General features: G+C 42.2%; 1 protein-coding gene across 7 annotated transcripts in view; it reads right to left on the reverse strand.

The window, feature by feature from the left end:
• The window catches only part of LOC136562607 (uncharacterized), an 85281-nt gene that overhangs the window by 23330 nt on the left and 38495 nt on the right, over positions 1 to 23456 (reverse strand). For 4 of the 7 annotated variants that reach the window (XM_066559536.1, XM_066559535.1, XM_066559534.1 and 1 more), the window contains 2 exons: positions 12795 to 12908; positions 11119 to 11208 (listed from right to left, as the gene is read on the reverse strand). In XM_066559536.1, coding sequence (XP_066415633.1) covers positions 11119 to 11208; positions 12795 to 12908 — 204 coding nt within the window. The remainder of the gene's footprint in view (positions 1 to 11118; positions 11209 to 12794; positions 12909 to 23456) is intronic. The other 3 variants (XR_010784534.1, XR_010784533.1, XM_066559537.1) reach the window with 3 other exon arrangements.

The raw sequence follows: 23456 nt of genomic DNA on the forward strand, positions 1-23456 counted from the left end.
ACACCTCTCCCAGTTAAGCTATTAGGTTTGTTATTATTATTTTGATCCCCCAGAGAGTGATCTGTACCCCACCTGCAAAGTCCAATAATCCTGTTGGTAGCAGAGCAGTGCCCCTGCTCTGCTCCCCACCGCTGCTCGGAGCCAGCTCCCTGGCAAAGCATCCCCAGGCCCAGTTTGGTGCCAAGTCTGTTATAAAACCAACCATGGTGCAAATGTTTTCAAGGAGAAGAACAAAAGTATGAGAAAGGAAAAAGCTTCACACATCTTTAGTGTGGAGAATGTATTTAGTGCTCCCAGAACCCATTAGATGGGGTGATCCAGGCAATTTATTGTTTTGTCAATACCTTTTATTTTGATTTAATAACTTACAAACCCCACGGTCTATCTGTAGCGCAGCCTCAACTTTCTTTACACAGCCCCACTTAACTTCCAAACACTTTAACTTTCAGGTCAAATCTCTGTCATATTGATAAATGGGTCTATTTAAATTTTTATCACCAAAGAATTCTCCCTGGTGTGTTTTTCACTATCAGATTTCACGCCCAAAATAACAGGATACTTATTATTTGTGTTATCCACCACACACACGAGAAGAGTCGCTGCAGAAAGCCCAGATGTGGTGGGGAAACAGCTGTAATTTGTCTGCAATAATCTCATTCCTACAGACATTTCATACAGAGGGTGGTGCAATATTTGCAATACTGTGTAAAAAAAAGGAGGAGAAGCCCAATATGGGGTATATTTACTAAATTAAGCCTGCCCTGTGCTAACCAATAAACAGCTCAGAGTATTTTACCCTCCCAAGGCATTTCTGTGCATGATGTAGAGGCCCTGGACAAAGTTTAATCTGATTTAGCCATTGCTTCATTAAGTAAACGGTGACAAACTGCTACAAAGTCAACAAGTTTTTAGATATTATTAGAAATAATCACCTGGTTTTCTTGCCAGTAATCAGGACCAAAACTACAATCCTTAGTGCCCTAAGCAGGCTATGGATGTGTTTCACCTCTCCTTTAAATGGTATTAAAAGCTGAATTCTGTGGCTACTGTAAAGATAATAAAAACAGATACTGCAGGAATAGAGAAGTGTTTAATGACAAGTCACAAAGAGTTCTACTGAAAGGAAAGCAAGAGCAAGAAAGGTTAAATAAACAGAAACCACAGTGCCTCCCATCTTTCTTACATTACCTTTCAATAACTCTAAGGGAAAATTTCCACTAGCCATGATTTGATTTCCCAGATCCGTGCATTAAATATTTACTTCTAACTATAAACTTATAGGAGATGCAAACAAAAACTAATTTGCATTATTAATGATGCAAGAAATGTGATGCTTAGTCCCTTAAGATTCATAATAAAGCAAGAAATGTTAGAGATTTACTTTCTTTTTCATTTTAAAAGGCAAGTTAAAATGATAAAACTTATTTAATTAACAGAGAGTCTATTTATGAATTAGTTGTTTCTGCCAGCAAGAATGTTTTAAAAAAAAAAAACTGTCTGAAATGAGGCTGAGACTACAAAGAGTCCATTTTCAGCTTGGGAGTCTCAAGGGAAAAATCAAAGGGTTTCTTTCTTTCAACAGTTTGGGTGAGATGATATTTTGAGATGTTGACAGCTGCCAAACTGCAGAACCAGTGAAGAACTACCAAATTGGAGTCATTTTTATCTTTTTGAATTTTCCTCAATATTCAGCTCGACTTCCTTTAACAGCTCACAACTGAAATTTCTGCTTGGTTAAAGGGTTTTTCTCTTCCTTCAGCGCTCGTGTCGACTGCTCCGGGATAAACATGAACTCTCTCTTCTCTAAAATCCACCATAAATAATAAAGAACCATTATTATTACTTCTAGTGGTGTTTCTCTTTTAGTAATGCATTAATTGGCATTCTTTTCTCCCTTATGTTCCCAGTGTGGAACCAAATTTCAGTGGTTCATCATCTTTATCATCTCTATCCCACTGAATTTTCCCTCTCTGTTTACTTACAAGATATTAGCAAAACAGAACTAATGGTCCTTAATAAACAGGGTAGAATTAAAAGTCAACATTTAAAACTTGTTTTCTCCTTTTCTGACAGAAGCTGTTTGTAAAATTCAAGTCAGTCTGTAGTTAATACAATAATAGCAATGATGATAATAACAATAATTAATAATAACAATAAACAATGCTTTCCATGTAGCTCAGAGTGGTTTTCATTTTCCATTTTCTTGCTAATTCCTGTTCCCACTGCTAAAGCCACCCCTCCTTTTCTAACCCTTTCATTTGTGCCAGTCCCATGACCAGCCTTGTGGTGGTTTCTCCTCTGCCTCAGACATCTGCCCCATGTTTCCCCTTCAAACCTCTTCCCCCAGACAATCAACCTGTGCTTGTCTTCACCCCACATTCATTGACCAAACCAAAGTGGAACAATCCCCTTCCTCTCACTGTTCAGGGTTTCAGCCTCTGCTTCAACTTCCTCACCTGCTTCTGCCTTCTTCCCTCTCACTGTCACCTCGGTGTCCCGAAGAAAAGCACTTTCATCTTCCTCAAGCCACCATTTCTCGCTAAACTTGTCCTTAAGGTCTGTCCCAGGTGTCCCTCTGTCCCCTGTCCCCTCCTGGCACCTTTCCTTGGTGGGACTGGGGTGACCCCACCTCATTTTGGTTTGTTGCCACCAAAGCCAGCTCAAGCAAGCCCAGAGTGAGCACGGAGCCAGTCCAGAGTCGTGTTCCAGCAGGGCAAGGGCAGAGCCTCTGGCACTGCTTTAGCACACCCAGTTTCTGGTGTATTTTGTCTTTACTGCACCGAGCATGAATGAGCAGCATTTGTGCCTGATCCCCACTCAGAGACAGGAATTTCTGGAATCCTGCAGCCAACCAAGCCCTGCTCTGCCTCCTGAGATCTGAGGCAAATATTAAATGGAAATATCAAGAGTGACTTCTGCTGGCACCAACACCTCAGAATTTGGATTAGCTGCACTTTGGATTAACTTTCTTAGAAGAAAAATCCCCCAAATTTATATTTAATTTAAAAATGTTTCAAGAATAGAGGTTCAAGTATTGATCACTGCAGGCATCAGATAGCTTTAAAAAAGGGTTTTTTATGAATTATCATAAGAGCTTAATGTCCAGCTAAGGTAGTGGTGTGAGAGAGAATTATATCCCCAGCTGTACCACAGACCTGTTCCCATCAGTGACCTAAGAACTAATTTACAATTACATGAGGAATTAGAATGGATTTCTATAAATTTTTTTCACAATTTTAGTGCAAAAAGCAGCACATGACATTTTTGGGAGAGGTCCTGTCAACACTAAAGAAAAACATTCTCCCCTTTGCAGGAGCCCTTGCACACCATTCTGCTCCTAAACTGGTGAGACACAATACACAAAGTCTTCCTTAACTCTGAAAATAAGTTGTAAATACAAAGATTATTAATTCAGTGCTTTTAGGATTAATAAAGCACATAAAGACTCTCCAAATGACGCCCCTAACTCAGCAAACACAGATCCAGCTGTGCAGCCAGGTGGGTGTCCAGGGGTGAAGCCAGCCTTGCCCTCTGCACTCATTAATTAATTTTGTGAATATCCTCAGAGGATGACCCCTCTTTAGCCCAGACTCAAAGCAGAGCAGTGCCTGCATCTCCCCAGGGCCAGGAGAAGCTCCCCATGGAGCAGCACCACCACGGGATCCCAGCATTCCCCATCCACAGGAGTCCAAGTTTTGTTCTCTGACCCTTCATCCCCCACCCTGTTCCGGACATTTCCATTTGAAATCAGGATCTGTCACTCCTCCAAACCAGGTACTTTTCTTTTCTGTCTGAACCTGAATGAAAAAATCCTGAATCCCTGGGTGTCTGACATCAAAGTGGCATAGAAGGGAGCTACTGGGATGGTGTTGTGGCATTAATGCTGCACTAGAAAGGAAGAGCAGATGGGCAGCGAGGAAGCAAATCCTGTTGAAATATGATTAAGTGACACTGAAGATAAGGAAAACCATGAAAACTAAAGGGCAGGTAAGGAGATTTTAAGTGCAATATAAAAGGGGATTTGTGGCACATGTAATTCTTCCTTTAAATGTTTATTAAACATAGATTTCTTTTTTTTTTTTTTTTTGCCTCTCAGTTATAGCTACAGAACATTTTGTTTCGCTCTGTGCTGTCTACAGGGATTAGCCAAAGCTGAAGGTCCTTGCTGCTTTTGTATCTACTGGATGTTTGTTTTATTCTCTCTCACAAAATACATTTCCAATTACAGATGAAAACAGGAGGCAGAAAGGGAAGAATGTGCCACAAAGTATCTCTGGAATTCCCAGAAATAAACCCCCATGATTTCTTTGAAGATGATGGCTTCACTTCAATCATGCTCCAAATCAAGATTTATCCATCTCCATCTTTGACCAGGCAAATCTGGTTTCTGATCATCCTGTTTCTTACCTGTTGTTTGCCAAATTAGAAAGTCTTTTGTTAGTATAATGGGATGAAGAACACTGATTTATTTTTTTTAATCTATTTTTAAATTATTTGTGCTGATGCAATCAGTCACACCTTTCAATAAATTACTAATGGTGGGCGAATCCTCGTTCTCAGCACCAACAGAAATAGGTTTTGTTCTCACATCCCTGTACATGCCCACGACCACCAAACCCAGCCCTCACTGAGCCAGTTTTCCTGGGAGCTCTTTTACAGCCCTAAGTGACCCAGAGCCTCCAGCCCTCCTCCTCCTCCAGTGGGACAACCTGCTCCAGAGGTGGCCTTTCACCACATGGTGCTGCTTCATCTCAGCATCTCTACATTTTCTTCTGCCTCCCAGAGAAGATTTAATTGAGCCTTTAATTCAATAGGATCTCTGGTGGAGGGGGAAGACAGGGAAGGAGCAAGCACTGGATGGACGGATGTAGGGATGGATAAAAACCCCATGCCTTTTTTTGGCCAATCTACGTATTTTCCTGTACTTTTCCACATCCATAAATCCAATGTGCTCTTTCACTCCCCTCTCTGAGCTGTGCTCTAGCACAAACTCAGGATGAAGAGGGACAGGGAAAGGCAGGTGAGTGCAGACCCAGCACTTGGAAAGAGGAGACCTCCCCACCAACCCTGCCAAACCAACACTGCACTGAGAAAAATATGCACTATTCCTTGCATATAAAACCTGCATTTCTTTTTTTATTTGCATTGGAAATCCTGGCTCAGGCCTGTGGCTGGGATTGGGGTGGCATGTGCTCATCTCGTATTGCTTGCGGCCAGCTAGAAAAATCACATAATCCACCGCAGGTTTAAAACATAATTTAAACCTGCCAAGTCTCATAACTTCCAAGAAGGCAAATTTACCATAAAAAAAAATGGTTTCCACTTACTTGATTTTATATTCAGATCCCTGGCACACGGGCCTGCCACCAAAGAAGCCTTTTATGCAAGCACATAATCAACGGAAGCCTTCATTTTCACTGTGGTTGGATTTAATGTGATAATGAATATTCCAGTGTCAGCTCTGGGTAAACGGATGGGGTTTCACCTCAGATTCCCCCCTTTCAATATCTCACGCAGTCACAGGCTTGCTGAGTGGTAAATAATTTAGCAGCACCAGCAGAAGGACACCTGAGATGTGTTCCCGAGGCGGGCGGATCCGCCGCGCTCGTGTCCTGCCCTGTGTTCCTGCTCTTGTAAACAGCAGCCGTGGAAAAGCTTGATTACCTATTTATAGCTGGCCCTTGCAAAGGAGAACTCCTGGAAAAATGCATGGCTTCAGCCAGCTGCCTGTGGTAGAGTCTCCCTTGGGTGGCCCATGGGCACTGGGGAAGGTCCATGCACACAGCGCTGGGCAGGGAGGTTTGGGGGCCCATCCCAGACCAGTGCCACAGCCAAGAGCAATGCACATGCCCTAATTAGCAACATTTATTTCTATTGTCATTTGCAGAGCTACAGCTGATATTTCACATTCATTTGAGAGTCTCTCTGCAGTTTGCAAACATTTACCCACCACATACGAGGCAAAGCCTTTCGTGCTCATTTTCCAGAACGGAATGTGATGAAATTAATGTTACTGTGAAACCCTTCCCTTCCAGATTCCCCAGTTTGCCCCCAGATCTAACCCTTATTACCCAACCAGGCTGCCTGGGGGAGCAGCTTTCCAACATGATTGTTAGGGATCTGCTCTTTCTTTGGGCTTCTCACCTATTTCCCAGTCACTGGCTGATGTTTTTCCTCTCCATTTTGCCAGTTTCAAGTTTCCACTCCGACACCAAATGCTTCCCTCCTTTCCTACTGCTGTTAACACAAGGCAGATCAAACAAACACAAAAGTGTTTTCTCAAAAAATAATCATTAAGCATCTCGTGGAGTTTGGTTCCAGTGACAGCTGAATATTTGTTTCATTAATAAGTCATTTGCAATTAATTCCCGGAGTCATTTCTAAAAGAACATTGTGATGTTTCCATGGTTTTAAAGTGGCAAAACACCAGTCATTCTTTGACAAAATTTCAGTGCAAAGTGCTCAAAGGCATCCACTGGAAAAATCCAGCCTCTGATGAGGAGTGTCCTGTGATGTGGGAATGTGGCTCCCATCAGTGGAGAGGCACTTCTCACCATGTAAACACCTGCAGGATTCAAAGTTTGAATTTCAGGTGCATGGATGCTCATGCTGCTCCATTCAAATGATTAGTAATGAAATGCTATTAATTTCTCTTATACAGTAACTGTATAACTATTATGTAGTTACAACTATTATAGTTATAACTATCGTCATAGTTAAGGACTTTTCTTCCATTTAAGGCTCATAAACAATTTTTCTATGCTGGAGACATAACAAAATCTCCAATACAAATGGTTCAATGTCTCTCTTTTCAATCAAAAGGCTGGGTGAACAGATCATTTTCATCCTGTATTCTGAAGCTGAAGGTGCTCCAGCTCACAAAGGTTCCTGAGGCTCTAAAATCAAACCAGGATGAGCATCTTTCCTTGGACATCCAAGGGGCTCCATCCTCAACCCACCAAAGTCACCTTCTGCTGGGGGTGGAATAGGCACCATTTGCATTGATGTTTCATTAGGAATTAAATAACAATTTCTCATCTTTCACAGTGCTCTTTCTAACCTCATGAACTGGCACGATTTGGGAATAAATAGCACAAGAAAGAATCTCTAATCCTCAGCATCAGCTCCACTTTCACTCTAAATCCTGAGCCCTGACACGTGGCCAGCAGAGATGAAGGACATTTCTAAGCCATAGAAACAATTACAATTGTTGTCATCTCACCTTGTCAATAACCTTCCCCCAAAATTACAGGTTAGAGAGGTGTCTGTAATCATTAACAGCCTGGAGGAGAAGCACATTACCAAAGCAACAAACCTCTAATCAACAGAGTGGGAGCAGTGCACAAGAGAAAAATAACTCCTTAACGAGCCAGTTGCAATAATTTATTTTTTTTAAATAAAGATTTTACTTGGTACATATAGTTACCATCCCACAGTGGCAAAATTGACATGTTGGAAAAAGCGAACATCATAAAATTCTGCCTACTTGGGAATATAATTTGCTGGAATTACAGTTTTAGAGGGAAGTGCTTGCAGGTTTTCATATTCATCAGGAAGAGGACTAAATCTGTCCATGAACTGACACAACTCTGAAGTGACACAAGAGAAACGGCAAAAAAAAGTGTCAAATATTTGGTTTGCAATCGAAAATTAAGATAAAATATTTTTAAAACTTAAAAATGCCCATTCTCAAACATCCTAATGGAGATGAACAGATAAACTTGGTGTATGGAAAGCAAAGTTCTAGAGCCACTCACAAAAACCTTCAAATGGGAAGGTTTGTAATTTGTCATGAAAAGCAAGTTAAAATGAATCTTTTAAATGTTATTGCAATGCTGTAACTTATGGGCTAAAAAATTAATAAAGTTGGATAAGAGAATCTATAAAAAACCCCGTAAGAAAAAATGGAAACAATCAATTTTGCACCTTTCATCAATACCCCAGGAGTTGCTACACAACTATTTCTATGATAAGATGTGACTTTGCCTTGAATGCAATTTGCAATCTATTAACTTGATCCAGTTTTCACTGAAGGAAATGAAAAGATTACCATTGACTCCAGTGAAAGCTGGATTAGACTCTGTTCACATTCACAGTGGGGAGGAAAAAAAAACCCCTTAATGATTATTTATGCCAGAAATTCCAGTGTAAAAAGCAAAACTGGTGCAAATGTGTTGAAGAATTTGAAGAGAAAAATGAGCACAGTTGATATAAAATATAATTCCACTAAAAAGTAGAAGATTACTAATTACTCTGAATGCACTTATAGAGAAGCTATAGATGTAATTAAATAGCACAAATATACTTTGAAATCCAATTATAGCAATGGAGCAATGATTGCACAGTTGCATGAAGAGTTAAAATAAAATATGATAGCAGATAAATGGGTATATTAGAAAGGCATTATTAGATTTCCTTGCATTTATCCACCACTGAGTGCCACCAACCCTTCAAGCCAGGGACAAATAGGAGAAAACAGATAGAGGAGAGAGATTGAGTTCTCCTGCTAAATATAGACAGCAACAACTGAGATATTTCTACTAAAAAAGATAAGAGGAGAGATACCAGCTACCAATTCATGACATACAACAAATCAAAATCCTGAGTCTTATTCACAGTCCTGCTGTTCCACCAGAACTACCAACTTTTGTAAACACCAAACCATAAAAATAGCAAAATTCAAAAATGATTTACTGCAGGAAGTCGAAAAATCTCCAGGAAAACACAATATACCAATAAAGAGCCAATTATTGCACCATCAATATTCAGCAGTGAACTATCAGGGCAAAGCTATGCAGATTCCATTAGGAAAAAATACAGCCATGCCTATCCTTTGGCAGGAGAACATTACTTAGAGATGGGAAAAGGGACCTGCACTTTATTTGTGGGTTTAAATAATAATTTGATACTTTACCCATTATGTTGAGGAATTAACATTTAGAGGAAACAAATGCATGTCCCTTTCTGATTTAAAACTAAGTCAGCTCTTGCTCTGCTTTCTCTTGTCCTTGGAATTCACATTGCCTTAAAATATATGGATATTTATGGTATGTAAAAGGTATTTATAGAATATTCAAGGTTTGCCAACTTTTGAAATCCAAGGGAAATATTCACCAATTGCCAGTAATTTGCTCATCTCTCTTACAACCTTACCTGGTTTTAAAATTGAAACATAAACCAGGCACAGCTTGCAAGAGGTTTTGGTGAGAATTCCTCTCTAGTGAATTGGTAAATGCTTCTTTGGGAGTTTCCCCATTAATAAACACCTGCAATCAGCCCTATTTCCCAGTTTACCCCCATTTTGTAGTCACGGGGAGAGGGCTCATAAACGCTTTTATTTTGTGAGGTGACACAGACTGTGCCTGCCCCTCCTCAGGTACAAGTTGGGCTGGTAACTTTATCAAAGAGGGGCAAAAAAGAATGAAAATAACCCCTAAAATTAGTCTCTTATTCTGCTTTTGCTGCAACACTACAAACAGAAGCATCCACATGCTCAGCTCTGCCTTGGCTAAGCAAATCTCATAAATGTCTGAATTTCCCATTATGGCCATGATTTCTAGAGGGAGATGAAATATTTTCCTCTCTCTAAATTGATGGGAGTCTCCCTCCTCCCTTCAGATGCCAGAATATGGAAGTAGAAGACTCTCCCTCTGAAGGCTGTATTTTATAATACTCTGATGAGATGCCTTTTGATTTAGGGTTGGCATGAAGGAAGAAAAAAATCCCGTGTAGTCTGCCAGCTCATCTAACCCAACTTTAATCACTTACTGTGTAGACAGCTATATCTGAGCCACTCATCTAAAATCCCTTTAAAGTCAATGGTGAGAAATAGATGTTTTTAGGATGCAATTAATTGATTGGAAGGAAGAGGGATCTATCACATATGGAAAAGAATTATGGCCCGAAGGGTTCTGCTTTTCCTCATTTGCTTTACAGGAGTTCACACATCTGCATTTGAACAGTCACCCAGGACAGGTGAGAAGAATATCTCCAACCACTATTAACAAATCTCTCTTGGTGTTTTTTAATCTGTTTTCCTGTTCCCTTCCCTTCTGTTCCCACACCCAGTCTCTCCTGAGGTATCAGTTCAATTTTTTTTGCATTACAAGCCCATTAACCCCTCAAAGAAATGGTTCATTCATCTGAAGCTAATGAAAATTTTTGGATCACACACTAGAGCCAGAAGAACTGATCCATCAGGTTTAAAAACAGCACTAATGCATATTTTCATGTCAATTGTCACAGAAATATTTGGAATAAGACAAATGACAAAAATATTTCTACAGCTGTGCCACTCCCCCAAGGGTCCTTCAGCTCCCAAGACTGTGGGTGGTCACCACCAAAATGTACCAAAAATTATGGTGGCTACAGAGAGTTTAAGGAGCAGGGGTGAGGATTTTCATGGAGACAAAGAAAAATATTCCCCCTCAAGAAGACCTGCCACATCTGTCACCTTGAACGCACAACAAACTTCTGGAGGAATCAAAATTAATAAGAATAAATTTCCCTCCACCAAATGAGACCCAACAAAGCCAACTTGAAACAAGTTCTGCCAGACCTGAATATTGTGGAGCCTCCCAAACCTTTCCTTTTGCTGCTCTACCACCCAAAGCACGGCCCTGCTCTGCAATTCTGCTCTGCTCTGACAAGCTGGTGAACCACAGCCCATTTCCTCTCACCCAGCAAAGAGCACCATTGTGCTGCAGGTCTTTGAGGAATCTGCTGCTCACTCTGACATAAGGGAGTTGAGTTTTGTTTCATGTTTCCCTCGTTCTGGGCATTCATCTTCAAAGTGCCTGGCACGCACCCGGGGAGCCTCAGAACCTATCGGGGGCAATTCAAAGAGCTTTGCACAGAGCAGGAGGGGGCTCCTGTTCAAAGCTGCAGCTTTGCATCCGCCAGAGAGGAGCAGATTCAAACCCAAAGAGGTCACTTCACCTACCTGTAGTGGGATCTCATATTCAGAAGACTCTGACTAAAAATAAGGGCTATTTAGGCAGTGTGATAACTGAAAGCCTCGAGGCGATGCACTTTCTCTCTGCCTCACACACAGAGCAATGTCTCCTTTAGAGAAAACCTCCAAACTCTGGGAGACATAATGGCCTCCAGAAAACTTACTCAGGGATTAGCTCCAGCTGTAGCATCCTCCTGGTTTCTGCACAAAAGCTTCCAATGAGCTGGACCAGCACAGGTCCCTGTTCAAACTGCCTGAAACAAGGAAAATACAATAAGCACTTGTGCAGGACAGTATGGAGCAGCAAAAACACAGATTCCTTTCAATTACCCCCATTTAATGCAATAGAGAGGGAATATTTTGCTTGGTTCAGAAATGACCATGATCAGAGCTGGAAGCCCCTGGATAACATAAGGGCTGTGCTTGGATGGGCACTGTCTAAACACAGAATAATTCAGAGCTGCTTGCCCCACAAATTATCATTTTCAGAAAAGTACAGAAGAAAATGTTGTTGTCTGAAATTTATACAGGAAGAACTGAGACAAGGGGTTCAGGGAGAGATGCTTAATATCAATGATCAGAGTAAGAAAAATCAGAAAAGGATTAAGAGAAAGAGAAGCATAATGGTTTCGTGGATTATCTGCAGAGTCTTTTTATCAGGCACTTGGTAATTTTAAGAACAATTTTGATTAAATCACTGTAACACCTGATTTTATGAGATGTAGAAGCTCTGCATCTGCAAGGGAATCTCCTATTTTCCACTGGGAGAGGGCAGTGCCATCTCTGGGACTGATAACCACAGTCCTGAGCTAGCAGGGTCTCTCTCCCTGCTCCCACTGCCATCACACACCTGATGTGGCCACATCCCTTCTCTTCCAGCATCCACACCACAGCCACAAATCCCACCTCTGCACAGTTTCTCCCAGCTGAAACACTTCAGCTTTTTATTGTCTCCAAAGACTTTTTTCTCCCTTTTTTAAATGCTGGATTGAAATGCACATCATCCTGCACTGCTCTCTCAGCCTCCTCTTATTCACACTGTATTTTTATTAAAAGCTGCAAAGCCTTTGGGACAGCCTGTGCCTGAATGGCACTTCACAGATACACTTGCATTACTCCCCACATCAAGTTTTTCCTTTTTATTAGTAGTCCCTGGGATATTTTTTTCTTTTAACCTCAATTTAAACATCCCCTCCATTGCCATGCTTGATTTTGCTGCAGTGCTGACTGTGGTGTTTCAGGTTCACTGTGCTCCCTCCATGTTTGGGTTATAACAGCAGGCCAAGATGGATCATAAACTTTATGTCTGATTCTGCTTCTCACGTAACATTTGTGGGGTTTCTTCACATTTTTCTACTTAGCAAAGGCATTATTCCTTTAAAGCATCTGATCAAGTATTCTGGGATCTGTGAGACAAGGCTAAAATTTAATTTAATTACCAAAATATTCTTGTGCTGCACACACCCAGGTACAGCCCAGTTTGAACAAGGCATCTCTCCAGAAGAGCTGAGCACTTTGAGGCCCTTTCACACTGTAAGGAACACACTGTGTGCTCGAGCCTGCTCTCAGAGGGTCTCCTACCCTGCTTTGGCACCGTGTTCCCTTCTGTCTACATTTTATCCTCACTCCCACTGCTCTTGCACTGACCTCACCTGGAGCAAGGAGGCTGCAAGACCTCTGTGTCCCTCTGCTGAAAGAGCAATTGATTTATGCCCTGAATGTTTCCCAGGTTGTAAAACAGCAAAAAAGTACAAAATGAAGAGCCTCACACTATTTTTCTTCCTGCTGTGTGCAATTGAGCCAGAAACTCTCCCTTCCTCCCAAAGAACCTGCAAATTACCTCAGCATACCTGAGCCACCAGCAGCAACACAACATTGGGAATATTTTTCCACACTTGCTCTCCCCCTGCTGAGCTCCTGCACAGGTCTGGGATGCTGCCTGCTTCCACAATGCCTGGTTGGAAACAAAAATCCTGCATGTGAATGAAGCACTAAACCTTTGCCACCAAAATATGTGAATAATATTTAAAGAACTTCACATCCCTCCAGACTTTGTGGAGTTGACCCCATCTATCTGCGGAGTCTGAAAGGGAAATAGATTCAACACAGCCAAGAAATAATCACAGGAAAGCATTTTGGATTCAGCCAAGGATGAAGTAAGGCAGTCTATTTTCTTCAAAGCAAGCTGAGGCCACTTCTCACTACATTCAAATACATCAATTACAGAGAGCTTTAATGGAAAAGGATTAAAAAGTACAAAGGTAAAACAAACAGCATCACTGCAGTGTCCAGGAGGATGAAACAGCTTCCTTCTGTGGTGGGTATGATTAGAAAATTGCTAAAAAAAGAAAGGGAGGAGAAAGGGAATAAAGGTTTTGTGTACCTTGACCAGAATGGTTGTGACAGTGACAAGCCCAGGACACTGCAGCACGTGCAGTGTGGGATTCAGTCCCTATGGCCCCAATCTCACTGCCAGTGTTCAGATCTGAACTCCAGTTCTGTATTTCCTCTTCCCTTCTAGCCAGGAAAGTCCATTATTCCACCAATACAAAGCCTTAGAAAAGGTTTTTTTTCCTTAAATCTCTTCAAATGGTGTCTGGACTGTCCCAGGCCATTGCAAACTGTTTCCTCCAGTCTACTTCCATCCACATTCCCATTTCCAAGATCTGTGCCATTCAGCTCCATCTTCCTTAAAATTTTGGTATTGGGTTTTTCATGTGCCTAATTTGGGCTTAATTTGAGCCTGGGGTAAATCATTGCAACTCAGATGGAGTCAATAGGAGCACAGTGACTTACATCAGCTTTGTGTCACTAAATACTGACAAGATTGATCTCCAACTTTTTCAGAACAAAAGATTTCTGAAGATGGATTAAACAACATAAATGCTGAGCTGTTTTGCCAGACTGCAAATGGCATAACACAAGCTTTGTGTGACATCTCTGAATTATCCCTTCGTGGTAATGTTGACATTACATGGTATTGACTCACAGAAGAAGCTTAAATACCCTTTTAAGTTTTCAAGACTCTTTGACAAAGCACTATTTCATTAACAAAATGTTAATGGAATCCAAGAAGCCTCCAGAAGAGCCTGCTGGCTGGCCAGGGGATGTGGCAGCACAGGGCAAAGCAACCCTGGGTTTTAGACAACAGGAAAGGAAGCGTTTCATGCAGAGCAGTCACTGGTTGAGGGAGGAGGACCTGAGGGCACTTCCAGAGCCCTGCACTGAAGGACTACCACACCTTCTGCTGGAGAAGGTCAAAATAGCACAAATTAGGAGATGCATCACACAAAGTGAGGCAGCAGACACAGCAGGGTTGGCATCAGCTTGGAGAAAAAGCTTCTCCGGCTGGGAAAAGGAGAAAGGTCTGGAGAACATTGCCATGGGGGTTACTGCTCTGGGGTCACCTCTGGGAACAGGGCATTGATGTTCCTACAGCTGACACTGTTGGCTCAAAGGGTCCTGCTAATCACAGGTCCAATTAGGTTGGAAAAGGCCCCTAAGACCATCAAGTCCATCTGTTAATGACACAATGACTCTCAAATAACTACAGGGGTTATATTCTATGGATTTATGCTGCTCAGGACAGAGCCATGCTCCCAGCACCTTCCCAACACTGACCTCTGTAGAGAAACACTTTGTAAGTCAAAGGAAAGGTGACAGACCCTCTCCAGAGCAGTTTTCTCCGACCCTGAGTACTCAGATTTTCAAACTTAAGCTTTCCTGCAGTTGCTTTATGTAATAAGGCAAGTCATTATTAACCAGAAAGATTGGAAGGGATGGGCAGAGAAACACTAAACCTCCCTCCACTTGACACCAACAGCCCATTTCCTCCCAATATTATTCATTTCATCTGATCCATGGACTCACATAAAGCAACAAGTGCAAGAGAATAATGTAAAAAACATAATTAAAAGTTCAGTGCATAAATGCAACACTTGACTGAGGCACTCAAGGGCCACCTTGCTGCCTGAAACCACTTCTTTATAATTGTTTGTATTTCAAGTTGATAAAATTCTCAGTAGTAAAGATGACTTTGCCTGACTTCCAGTAGAAGCCACGATGAGGGGCTGATGGGAGGGAGGGAGGCCTCTGAGATGTTTGTGCACTTGTGCAACACATTAAAAATAAAAAATAAAGGAAGGAAGAAAGAATCCCACAGAAGTAACAGACTCCATCAGACGAGGCAGAGCTGTGAACACTGCACTCTGTCCTGGGGGCTGGATTGAGGGGGAAGAAACCCAGGCGTTAATGAGGGGGGAGCCTCAGGGGACTGCACTCCATGCCTGTCATCAGCTCCAGCACAGACCAGGGATTCAAAAGGAAGATAAAGATCCTCTGACACATCTGAATGATGGACAAAATTCTCCTTCCCTGGTTGAACACAGGCATTTTGGGGCAATAGCAAAAGTGATGCTGATGGTTCGTCCTGTCCCCGGGTTAATGCTGCCCTCGACAGCACCTCACCCTCGTGGGTTTATTGGTTTGAATTCAAGCCAAATGACCTGTCCCTTGAGAGGTAAACAACCACAACATCAGCAGCCTGATGCCCCAACAAGAGGACAAAAAACTCCTGCAGCAAGGGAGGAAAGATTTTGTGCCAGGAGATGATTCATTTTTCCAAGTGCCTTGCTGCTCTCCAAAGGAGAGGAGGAAAGCTGCACTGCCTCGAGGCTGCTTGGCTGCCCTGCACCAATGCCAAGGAGTCTGAAAATCCTCTGCTCGGGGGATTTGCTCCAGCACAAGGCAATCCCACCTCTCAATTCACCACCAAAACACATGAGAAAAGTGCCCAGAGCACACCCCTGGCAGGCAAACCAGCTCCCAAAATCCTCCAGATCTGCCCTCCAAAATCCTCCAGCTAGGAGACTTTCCTCAAATATTTGATGTAACTAAATTGGAAATCAAAGACTGAGGCTCTTTCAAGGATAACCAAATAAAGTCCTGGATGGCTCTTTTGGTGGTAATGGCCACACAGAGCTCAGCCTCTGCACAGGATGAGCACAGCCCATGAGCAGAGGAGCCAGGTGAGCTCTCAGGGCTTCCCACCAGTGTGGAAATTCAATAACTTAGTGAAAGAGAAAGGGGGAACACACACAGCATTCCTCAAAGTTATCTTGGATGATACTGTAGGTTTCAGTATAAAATAATTTAAAAGACTTAGAAAAATTAAAATTCAAGGGAATTCGAGTGAGAAAGACATTTTGACCTTGACTGCAAAGTGTGGCACTTGCTCAAGGACACTGAACTTTGTGATCTCTCTGGGGTGACGAATTTTCCACATGAATTAACAGACGTCCTTTGAGCCACAGAGACCGAGCAGGATTTTTCTCCCAGCTGAAGATCTGCCCCACGATGTTCACATCCCATTGCCAGGAAAGCATCTCCCACCCTCCAGATAGCCTTGGTCAGAGCCCTCTGTGAATAAGCACTTTATGATGTGAGACACTTGCAGTGCAGTGGGTCACTGGCAGCAGGGTTGAGAAAGGGACATTCACATCTGAAATCACAAATCTCCACAGTCAACGCTGTAAAATTTAGCTCTGTCTCAAAGGCTCTTACAGACCTAAGAGAATCAACATGCTCACAGAACACATTGCTGCAGTGTGCTAGCAAAGGTTAGGGAAAGCTGGAGACCCCCAGGTTTTGGAAATCAATCTGTGCCTGGCACAAAAGTTTCTCTCTTTCTAAACCTGAGACAAACACAGGTTGTGTTTGTTGTGCTCCCAGAATAACCTGTTATCAAAAGCTCTTGCTCTTCTAAAACTCCACTGCATGCCCCTGGTGCTTACACACATTTCCGTCCATTCTCTACACTTTGCATTATTTTTCTTCAGCTGCCACATTTAACCACAAGTGCTGTGACCATAAATTAAAAAAAAAAAAAAAAAGAAACAACACTTTAAAGACCCCCCCAAACAGCAAACTCAACAACACTTACAATTGCATTAATATAAAATTCACTCGACACAACTGGCACCACACTGGAGGGTTTTTCTTTCCCAGTCCTAGAGAGGAGTTCAGTTGAGCAGAGCTGGATTTAAATGAGCTGAGCTGTTGCCCACCCTCCTTCCTGCTACTCAGGTGCCTCTCCCCACTTGTCCCCCAAGGAAAACATTCATTCCTCCAGAAGGAAAACACCTGGGTAGTACCAGGCACTGTGCTGAGAGGGTATTTACTATTTCTGCAGGACAATTCTAGGAATCAGCCTTTTTTTTTTAATCTCTGGATGGGTCTTTAAATTGAAGATTAAAGAAGTGAGAAAAGGTTTACAAAAACTGATATTCCCAGACCAGACATCTTCCAATCATAAATACTTGTCATTCTTAGCATAATATGCAACCTTCAATATACTGTTGTTTCAGGCACATTTGGGTACCCTATAGAAATGACTTTATGCTGCTATTATTCCTAAAAAACTTCAGATGGCTTTGGATCCATCATCATTCATCATGTCAGCCCCTCTACGGGTAGTTACACACACTTTGTCTGCTTGGGTTTATCTAATAGCCAGCCTTGGGTTTTTTATTAATTTCCACTGGTTTGCAGAAACTACAGAGCTCCTACGCTCTTTTATAAATTATCTCTGAACTTGTAATCATTTTCCATGAAAACCCAGCAGTGCTTTAAAGGCACTTCAGCTCTTCCAGGGCTGCTACTTCCTTAAGGAGGGCGTCCCAAATGCCTGGTGTGGTTTGGGTTTCTCTGCTCTTTGTTTGCTGGGATTTAAACTTAAGGAAAAGCAGTTTTTGGGTGCTGCTGAAAAATGGATTCCCAAGGGCAAAAAACTGATTTGTGTGGTGGGAACATTCATCTTGAATGTTCAGCAGCCTGAGTTGAGCTCAACTCCTTTTACTCATCAATTTTGCAACTGTGGGATTAGGGAGCATCCCTATGGAAGCAGAGAAAATCTGGATTTCCCCTGCCATGATCACCTGGCACAGAGCAGCTGTGGCTGCCCATGGACCCCTGGAAGTGCCCAAGGCCAGGTTGGACAGGGCTTGGAGCAACCTGGGGTAGTGAGAGGTGTCCCTGCCCATGGATGATCTTTGAGGTCCCTTTCAACCCAAACCCCTCTATTGTGGTTCTGTGACTGAGAAAATAAATCCCCTTGTGTACTATTGACATATATATATGAAGATATACAAAATACCTGCTTATCTATCAGGCATAAATCCCATTTTAGTTACCCAGGTGTAAGCACAGAGATGTGTTACATCTCTGCAATTTTAGTTTCTGTAATTTCAATTGAAATCCCCTCAGTTCACTGCCAAACCCATAATTGTGAATTTAACAGTTCTGCTGCAGAGAACGAAAAGGAAAACAGAACAAATATTTAGTGTGTATGTGTGTGTGTATATATATATATATATATTTAGAATATTGTATATCTTTCCTCTAGAATGTTACTTTATCCTGGTTTATAGAGGATTTCTCTGCTCCTCGGTGAGTTTTGCTCTGTAAAAGCTGTGTAGGAGGCAGTGTAGGTGAGGGTGGAGGGAAGGAAGGCTGCCATGGCATCCAGAGTCCTGGCCAAGGGCACAGCCACTGCCCCAAGGCCACACAGGTCCTGTGTGGCTTCCACAGCATCAGTCCCACCAGCCAAGGCTCCAGAGAAGCATCTCCTGCTCAGGATGGGGACCCACTGGGGTGGCCTGGGTATGTGGCCCCCCAAAAGCCTCCCCTGACACAAGTCCAGCCCTTGGCCCACCTTGGGAGTCTCTGCTGGAGCTGCTCCCTGCCCTGGCAGCTCCGTGGGCATGGAGAATCCCAGAGGGGCTTCCCATCTTCAAACCCTTCCCTTTGGAGCACTCCAGCCACCTGTTCAGCACAGCAGAATATCCAACCCATTTAATGAGGCTTCTGGTAAAATCATCCCTTTGAAGTCCCTCAGACCATGACAGCAATTAACTCCAGGCCCATCCTCATTTCTGTTGTTTTACCTCAGATCATTCAAGATCAACAACATCACCGAGGGTGCAAATTATTTCCCTGCAGAAGCAGTGAGGGAATGTCTCACATCCAGCTGCCAAAGTGACCTGACTGCAATCACAGCCACAACGTGGGGGTCCTCCAGTGTCCCTGGGCTCATCCAGGATTTTTAATAATGTCCCTTCTGCAGACTGAAGCCTGTGAGGAAATTCATTCTGTTAAGATTAGGGATGAATCTGCTGTAGGTACAGAGAGGGCAGGTAAGGATGGCATCACAGAACAACAAAATACACAAATGGGATCATACATTGTGGCACCTCTTAATAAAAATGACTCCAAGCACATCCCACTTGAGCATCACGTGTGCAAATGGATATTCAAAAGCTTTTCCCCAAATGTGCACAATGTGGGTTATTTCCACATTGCAAATTGCTTATAACAATGCACATTGAAAGCAAGTATGACATCAAGTGGATTATAAATAATATAATTTTGAAAAGCAAAAAGGATCTAACTGAAATATGAGTTTCTTCGCATTAGAAATGGGAGAAATAATAAATGAGGAAGATCATGAGCAATAGATACACAACCAGAGGTCATTAGTCTAAAATTACCCTTGGAAGGAACTTCTTCAGGATTTTCTGTTTGCTTTATTTCAGTTTCTGGTTTTTTATTTGCTTTGGGTTCTGTTTTTAAAGCGAGCAAGAATAAGGATAAAAGGAAATTAATTCCCCACCAAAGGGCCTCCTACGGCCGGAGCGGGGAGACCTGCTGGCTGCAGGAACCTCTGCCAGGGGAGGGGACACAGCCCCCAGAGGGCTCCAGGCAATGATCCTCACCAGTGGCAGCACAGATATCACAGGGAGAACAGCAGAGCATCCAAATCCTTCCCCTGCTCCGTGCCTGGGGACACCCCCCATGCATTGATCCATTGGCCAAGGCTGCGTTCCCCAAACCAGAACATGCCCCTCCCCAGATAAAAAGGCAGGAGAAATGGTCACAACATGCAATTCTGTGAGAAATCCCAGTATTTTCCTCAGTATTTCTTAAAAGATCTCTGAAAATGTTCCTAAAATGATTCCGGCGAAGCTGAATTTGGGAAAGCGTTTTATGGAAATGTTCCATTTTAACGAGGTGCAGTGGGAGGCTGAAAATGTTCCAGTTGCCCAATTGGAACAAAATATAAGGCAAAGCATTGGGAAACAGGAAAATGACATTGTAAACAAACAAACAAACAAATAAAAAATACAAGAAGCCTGAACAAGCTAAAATATTACAGCATCATCAGAACGAAGCACCTCAACATTACACCAACAGAGATGATAGCCAAATGGTGCATTGGAACATGTTTCCTCTCAAAAATCATTGTAATCAATAAAACTACAATAGGAATTTTCTTTTTTATTCAGACTGGGGTTTGGATTCTGAGCTCTTGGAGCAGGCTTTGACTTTTTTTCTCCCTAAGAAAATTGCTGCCATCCCAACCTTCTCTGCAAAGGTGATGCAGGAGAATAGAATTGGTATTCATTCTTACTGGAGGAAACCTATGTTTTCTATAAAATTGGTGCTCTTGGCTGATTTCTCAGCAAAAATGCATTGAGGAGAGGCAAAGCAAAGCTATTGTTACCCAGACTTTCTTCCTGTAAGGACCCATCCTACAGCGCATTTACTGGTATGCTCTGAAATACCATAAATCATTCTGACAACGTGATACTTGTCAAAATAAAGGCATAAAATACATCTTGGAATAAAATCTCCTCAATCATATTTATTTGTTTGCTCGCTGGTGCCATTTGGCTTTTCTCAGTGGGTTTCCCAGTCGTTAGGGGGAATTAGTGAGATTCTGCTGGAAAAACAGCCCCATGTGCATATTCACACGCTGAATTTCTGCATCCAGCACTGTGCACTCATTCAAGAGAACTAAAAATAAAGCTTTCAAAGGACACTTCAGCTTTCTTGCTGTATTTTTTCCCCCCTTTTCCAGCTTTTTTTCCCCCCATCCCCCTCGCCAAATATTCCACTAATGCTGAACGGTGGCGTGGTTTAAGGGAGTCCTGCATGGAAAGCTCCTTCAGCTGCTTAGCCCAACAGCATAAATTTGATCTCGTAATTAGTATTCAGCTCAGCATCTTGGATAGAAACCAATGTTACAGCCAAGAGGTGGTTTAAATCACATAAATCATAGATCAATGACAGAACTCTAAGCACTGGATAGATTACAAAAGTAAGCTTTAGTTAAAAATAGATTAACCATTTCCCTGCAGGAATTCCTTCAAAAAAGCCCTGAATATAAAACAAATAAAATTAAATCTGATAATTTTTTTTCCTAATGTATGCATATACTAAATGAATTGTTCTTTCCCCTGACAGTTACACACTGATTAAAGAAATGTGTTAACATGCTATTTCAATGGAAAATATTGTAAATTGTGGGGACTTTAATTTTTTTAATGAGCCTTTAATAGCCAAAAAGTACATCGCAGCAATATTGTGTACAGCCAGGTTTAGAGCACATATCCCAGCAGCTAACAGATACTTCTTCAGCTGCTGGTTTTATAAAAAGGACAAAAATCCTTCCCAAGCCATGAAAAATGTTTTTAAGGAGTGTTTCTAAAGTATTTTGTATTTTAAATTTTACTAAGGAAGCACCCAGTCATAGGAAGCATCACAAACTATCAGCTGTCCTGGTTAAACGCCCATGGGGGTACTCAGCACCTTGGAGGATTGTGCCCAAGATCACCAAACTGTCAAAAGTTCAAGGGAAGAGAAAATGTGAGGCTGAATCTCTTCTCCTTGACTAAGGAAAGCAGGAGGGTTTGGCTGCTGCAAGGTGATTCTGTCAGTGTAAACCCCAGACTGAGGTGCTCCAGGACAGAGAGTGTCACCCAGGAATCTGCCCTGCAACCTGGGAACTGCAGGCATAAATTAAAAGTGTGTTCTTGCTCCTGTACATTGTGCTCTGTTTGCCTCCCATCGGGTCACACATTATTCAAAAGAAGAAAAAATTAAATAAGGAACAAAAATTGAAAACAAAAAGACTTTGCCGCATCTGAAGGACAATTTGCATGCCTGTTTTGTTAGTTGCAGAATTGGAAGCCAGGGATGCCTCAGCAGCACCTCAGCCATTCCTCAGACCAAGGAATTGCAGAATTCCAGCCACCAGGTCTGGAATAACACCCTCAGGTTCCTCCTGGTGACCAGCAAAGGGAAAGAGCCTGGAAAACTCCCATGGTCCCAGCCACATCAGAGAGGAAAAGCAGCCTGATCACCCTCACCAGCCCTGCCACCTTCTGTGCCATTTTCCAGGCTGGAAATGCAGCTTCAAACCAATAAATAAACAAAGGGAGAGAAACCCAACATTTCCTACTGCTGGACTAACAAATTATGATTGAATGGAGAACAGAAAATACAGAAATTCACCTCAATAAAAAGTTGCACAATTCTTCAACCAGTAAATAAACTTTTATAGCTGTGATATAGTGAAGCCAAACTTCCCAGTCGCTGATACCTGTTTGTATATTTAACTTCCTACAGATGACAAAAATGTGAATGTAATTGGTGTTGCCACAGCTTGAATTTTAAAAAAATAAGTAATATTGCGCTTATAGACATTAACATTTGTTTTCAAATACTCCAGCTCCTTCAAAAAGAACATTTTTAGACTTTGAGTGTTTTATGGAAATGACTACTTTCAATTTCCAAGGATATTTTTTCAGCGTAAGAAGAAATAATAAAGCTAGCTGCTCGATGGTTATTTGAGGAACAACATTCAGATTTCAAAACTGGCTCCCTGTGTGATAGAAGACTGCAATATATGCAATCAAGACAGAGATTCAAACAATAATAACTAGCAGAGGCTCCAGGGCATTGCAGAACGTGTCATTTACTTCAGCCCCGTTCCTTTAAACATCAGTCCTACCAGTAGTTCAGTGGAAAATAGATGGGCTGCTCTTGTAAGTATAGACTATTCATACAGGGAAGTTTTCAAAGGCTCTGCATTTTCCAAAGTGCTGAAAAATGCATATCAAGTTTAGTAAAACTAAAGAAGGGAAAAAAAAAGAGAGGGGAAAAAAGGATCTCTTGTAATACGCCAAATTGTCGGAGAGATGTCAGGGTTAATTTTTAAAGGCACATTTCCCTCCAGCAACAATTCTCTTTAATTATTTCAATGTGAAACACATTATCAGACATGTTCCTTGCCTGTTCTCAGCTTGCTGACACAAGATAGGTACAAGATGTTCCCTCTCCTCCGCTGATGCTCACACACGGTGCTGGGCACTCTGGTGCTGCTTGGAGGGAGGGTGGGCAGCTCCTGCTGCACCTCCAGCCTCCAGCCCCTTCTACCAAACCCCTGGGACCACCTCCCCACAGCCAAAGCACCAAAAGAGGGAAGGAGAAGGTTGAGGAGAAGCCACAGGATTTCAGACAACGGTCCTGGACATGTGCACTGGCACCAAGAGCAGCACAAAGCTGCAGCCACGGCAGTTTCAGAGTTATCAGGTAACTAAAACACACAGGCCAGACTTCCAGTAGGTTTGCATGGGGATTTAGCCAGATTTTGGGCTTTTTT

Source organism: Molothrus aeneus, chromosome 14 (genome assembly GCF_037042795.1).
Source record: "Molothrus aeneus isolate 106 chromosome 14, BPBGC_Maene_1.0, whole genome shotgun sequence".
NCBI classification, from domain to species: Eukaryota; Metazoa; Chordata; class Aves; order Passeriformes; family Icteridae; genus Molothrus; species Molothrus aeneus.